At 51.0% G+C, this 5,000-nt stretch overlaps 1 protein-coding gene across 1 annotated transcript in view; it reads right to left on the reverse strand.

Annotated features, from left to right (window-relative positions):
• Positions 1-137: 137 nt before the first annotated feature.
• Positions 138-5,000, reverse strand: part of LOC132453600 (regulator of G-protein signaling 12-like) — a 34,586-nt gene continuing 29,723 nt past the window's right edge. The window contains exons 8-11 of the mRNA XM_060046549.1: positions 4,717-4,809; positions 2,702-2,845; positions 1,387-1,569; positions 138-381 (exon numbers count right to left, since the gene is read on the reverse strand). Of these exons, the coding sequence (XP_059902532.1) occupies positions 223-381; positions 1,387-1,569; positions 2,702-2,845; positions 4,717-4,809 (579 nt within the window). The 3' untranslated portion in view covers positions 138-222. The remainder of the gene's footprint in view (positions 382-1,386; positions 1,570-2,701; positions 2,846-4,716; positions 4,810-5,000) is intronic.

Raw genomic sequence — 5,000 nt, forward strand, 5'->3', positions numbered from 1 at the left:
AACAGGGGCTCTACTGACTGTAGTTGAGGAGAAGGAGGGAGTTTAAGGTTAGAACAGGGGCTCTACTGACTGTAGTTGAGGAGAAGGAGGGAGTTTTAAGGTTAGGAACAGGGGCTCTACTGACTGTAGTTGAGGAGAAGGAGGGAGTTTAAGGTTAGGAACAGGGGCTCTACTGACTGTAGTTGAGGAGAAGGAGGGAGTTTAAGGTTAGGAACAGGGGCTCTACTGACTGTAGTTGAGGTCAGCCAGGTCCCGTTTCTTGGGGCCCTTCCCGAAGCTGCGGTTCCGGGACCAGGAGAAGAACATGCCCTTCTTGCGGTCGCCGGCGTCATCGCGGCACTCCTCGTTCAGCGAGCGCCCCGACTTGCTCTTCTTGTCGTCCTGCGGGGACAGCGGACACACGAGGGGGGGGGGTGACGGAGGGGAGACACGAGGCATTCATACAACATAGAAGGCATGAGGCTCAGGAGGTAGAGCGGGTCGGCTGGTAACCGGAAGGTCGCTGGTTCGATCCCCGGCTCGGAGTGTCGAGGTGTCCCTGAGCGAGGCGCCTCGCCCTGGCTGCTCCTGACCAGCTGGCTGTCGCCCCCTGCGGGGCTGACTCCGCCGTCGGTGTGTGAACGTGTGCATGAACATGCAAATGTGAGGCTATATTGTAAGGCCTTTGAGTGGCCACTGGCCAAAAGTAAAGTGCATGCATGCATGCGTGCCGGTGTATGTGTGCGCACTCTTCCGTGCGTGCGTACGTGTGCCTGTGCACCTCTACCTTCTGGGCGTGGAGAGTTTGGAGCGCTCCATGTGTGTGTGTCTATGTGTGCGTGCGTGCGCCTCTACCTTCTGGGGCGTGGAGAGGTTGGAGCGGTCCATGTGTGTGTGTCTATGTGTGCGTGCGTGCGCCTCTACCTTCTGGGGCGTGGAGAGGTTGGAGCGGTCCATGTGTGTGTGTCTATGTGTGCGTGCGTGCGCCTCTACCTTCTGGGGCGTGGAGAGTTTGGAGCGCTCCATGTGTGTGTGTCTATGTGTGCGTGCGTGCGCCTCTACCTTCTGGGGCGTGGAGAGGTTGGAGCGGTCCATGTGTGTGTGTCTATGTGTGCGTGCGTGCGCCTCTACCTTCTGGGGCGTGGGAGAGTTTGGAGCGCTCCATGTGTGTGTGTCTATGTGTGCGTGCGTGCGCCTTCTACCTTCTGGGGCGTGGAGAGGTTGGAGCGGTCCATGTGTGTGTGTCTATGTGTGCGTGCGTGGGCTCTACCTTCTGGGGCGTGGAGAGGTTGGAGCGGTCCATGTGTGTGTGTCTATGTGTGCGTGCGTGCGCCTCTACCTTCTGGGGCGTGGAGAGGTTGGAGCGGTCCATGTGTGTGTGTCTATGTGTGCGTGCGTGGGCTCTACCTTCTTGGGCGTGGAGAGGTTGGAGCGGTCCGAGCCAGTGGTGCTGTTCTTGGAGGTGGGGCTGCTGGGGATGTGACAGGGGTCCGGTAGGGGCCGGCCTTCCACCTCAGCCAGCATGCACTCCTGGTAGACCAGGGACTTGAGGAAACGCGTGTAGCTGTCGAACTTCATCAGGTTGAAGATCTGACCGGCGACCGGGGAGAGAGGACGGAGATATGGGAAGGAAAAAGATAAGGAAAGAGCCGAAGCAAAAGGTTAACGTGCACAATGATTGCATGTTGTACATCCTGGCACTTAATAGTACTTAGTTGTGTATCATCTTATCCTAGCTATCGTTGTTGTATACGGGGAATGGGTTAACCTAGTGATTGTTAGTGCTTGGCACTTGGTTCAATGATCATCCTTACTGTACCGACAGAGATATATTCTTTTTTCTCCTTCTTCTGACAAATGTACCCATTGTAAGTCCCTTTGGATATAAGTGTCTGCTAAATGCCCTACATGTAAAAGTAAATCTTCTATATACAGAAGTATAAAAGTGTCTGATAAATGTAAATGTAAATGTGAAAGGACAGGGAGTAGATTTGCTAAGCTGTGAAGTTATACCCTAACCCTAACAGCTACAGTGAGGTTGGCTGTTAAACTCAATGAAGCCTTTCAACCCCGGATACACTCCTCCAACACCACAGTCATCTATCAGGCCTGCAGCCCAGGTGAGCATCAAGGCTGCATTTCACTTCTCCGGTCCAGCCCCACTCTCTAGATCGGTGCTAAAGAAGGGAGCTGTGTGCAGAGTATTTCCCCCAGGTTTCCAGGAGACCTGTTGGTGTCGCAAGACTCACTCACACTCCCACGTCCACAGGTGGCTGCTTTGGGTGTTTGTGGGGTGTGTGTGTGTGGGGAAGTGATTCGAAGTGTGTGTGTGCGCGCATGGGTTACTGTGCTTGACTTGTTTGTGTGTTTTTATGACCTGTTTGTGAGTGTTGGGGACCTTCGTGTGTGTTGTGTGTGTGTGTGTGTGTGTGTGTGTGTGTGTGTGTGTGTGTGTATGTGTGTGTGTGTTACGACGCTTGCCTTGTTTGTGTGTTTTTGCGACCTGTTTGTGAGTGTGAGGGACCTTTGTGTCAGTTTGGGTTTGTGCATGTGTGTGTTCGTGTGTGTTTGTTTGTGCCTCTGTGTGTGATTGTGCATGTGTGCACGTGTGTTTGTTTGTGTGCCTCTGCGTGTGTTTGTGCGTGTGCGTTTCCGCGTGTGTTTGTGCGTGTCGTGCCAGGCGCGCGCGCCCCCCGTCTCCTAGCCCCGTTGCCATGGCTACCTGCAGCTGCTGCTCCTTGAACATGTCTGGGCGCGGTGCGTTGAGGATGTCGTCCGCCAGCTGGGCCTGGCTGTCGATGTTGACCGGCGTCGTGGCCTTGCTGGACAGGAAGCTGTTGTAGATCTCCCGGGCGCGCTGCGACAGCTGGGGTCAGAGGCAGGTCAGAGGTCAGAGGTCAGAGGGAGAGAGACACACGACAGGGAGGGTCAAAGGTCAGACAGAGAGCGATGGACGACAGAACTAGACTCTACAGGCGAACACAGAGAGAGAGGGTCATTGGGGAGAACAGAGAGAGAGAGAGAGAGAGAGAGAGAGAGAGAGAGAGAGAGAGAGAGAGAGAGAGAGAGAGGAGAGAGAGAGAGAGAGAGAGAGAGAGAGAGAGCAAGACAACTGGGAGGGCAAAGTTCAGACGGAGAGCGATGAATGGAGAGTCTCGGGTGTTGCTGTTGTTGTTGTTTACTTCTTCCACTGTAGTGCGTTATGACTTGTAAATAATAAGTGTGTGTGTGTGTGTGTGTGTAAGAGTGAGGGTGTGAGTCTGTGTAAGATGGGTGACGGCGAACACAGAGGCTAGGTCTTGGGTGTTGTTGTGTTGTTGTTTACAGCTTCCACTTTAGTGGGTCATCACTCGTAAATAATAGATCACGCGTGTTGAGCCTCAACACACATCTCAAGTGTGAGTGGGAAACGCATCGCAAACAACGTTAACATATGTCTTTGATGGAAGGATCGACTCGTGTTTGACTGTTTTCTGCTACAGTCATGAGTCAGCAGCAGAAAGTATGAATGCGTTATGCATCATAAACCATTTATAATAGATCATGTGTGTTTAGACAGGCAGTATGACCACACATCTCCTGAGTGGGAGTTGGAAACGTAATCCAAAACGACGCTAACATCCTTCGTTGACTGAACCTTCTGAAGTGTTTGCCAAATTGAGATACCTAACCCTAACTCCACTCTCCTGACGCAGCTGGTTCACTGCGCCTCATTGGTTATATCCTCAGCCAATCAGAGTGCTTTTAACATTCCATAATCACTGACTGCCGAAGTCATCTATTTCACTGAGGCATTTTTGACGCTAAATGACCTTTTAAATAAGACCCACTCGCACATCTCCTGAGTGTGAGTTGGAAACTTCAACTAAAACGTTAGCATTCATCTTTGATAGAAACTACTTTATTTTGTCTGAAGTCTTTGACCATTTTCCTCTGGTATCCTAAGTCTTCTATAACTTTCTATCAAACCTTAATCTTCTTTATTTTTCTAACCCTTTCTGCTGGTATCTTATAAGTCTAATTCCCCCCTTCTCCCCACCATGATGAGAGGCCTTTCTCCATGATGGGATTCGTCTACAGATATTTGTATTCTTTGGGTGAGCTATGTCAGTTTCCCCTTGGTTTAAGGTTTGAGTTGGCGGCACTGTAGGCCTGGGAAGACATTTGACACTTGAAAGGGTGAGCGTTTCGCTCAGCTATCTTCAAGACGTCTGTGTGGAAAGAGAGCGGTTGATTCTGTAGACGGGAGCACAATTTTTTAAGTACTTTTCTCTCACTTCAGAAAGCAGCTTTGCCACATGAACTGGGATTATGAGTCACACCAGTAGACCCCCCAGGGTTGAAGGGAATCGACTTGAGCTTTATTATATGCCATTCATCACAACAAAGTTTCGTTAAATGTTTCAAACATATATACGTTTATTTCTTTAAATGTTTCAAACTTATTAACCTATATTTCTTCCAATGAATTAAACTTATATTTCTTTAAATGTTTCAAAAGTATGTAGTTCCATTATGGTAGTGCACTGTGCGATGCGTGTGTGTGTGTGTGTGCGGTGTGTGCATTGTCAGTGCAGTGTGTGTGCGCAGTGTGTGTGTGCGGTTTGTTTGTGCGGTGTGGGTGTGTGTGTTTGTGGTGTGTGCGGTGTGTGTGTGTGTGCGTGTGCGGTAGGTAAGCGGTATCCCTGGTGTCTCCTGAGGACGTCCTGTAGGTGTAAGGACTTCCTGTAGTCTTACCTGCTTCTTGTCATTCTCGGGGACGTGGCTGAAGAACTCGCAGGCCTGCCAGAACAGGATGTTCTCCTCGCTGAACTCCTTCTTCAGGAACTCCTGCAGCGCGTCGGGAGAACAGAGCCCAGCTGGAGTCACGAGGAGCGTCAGAAGACAACGCCCACCGTCGCCTGGTCGACAGCAGAGCACCCAGCCCCCTGTGCATGTGCATGTGTGTGTGTGCACGTGTATGTGTGTGCACGTGTATGTGTGCGTGTGTGTATATTCATGTGTATATGCGTTTGTATGTA

The sequence above is a fragment of the Gadus macrocephalus genome, chromosome 3 (assembly GCF_031168955.1).
Source record: "Gadus macrocephalus chromosome 3, ASM3116895v1".
Lineage (NCBI taxonomy): Eukaryota > Metazoa > Chordata > Actinopteri > Gadiformes > Gadidae > Gadus > Gadus macrocephalus.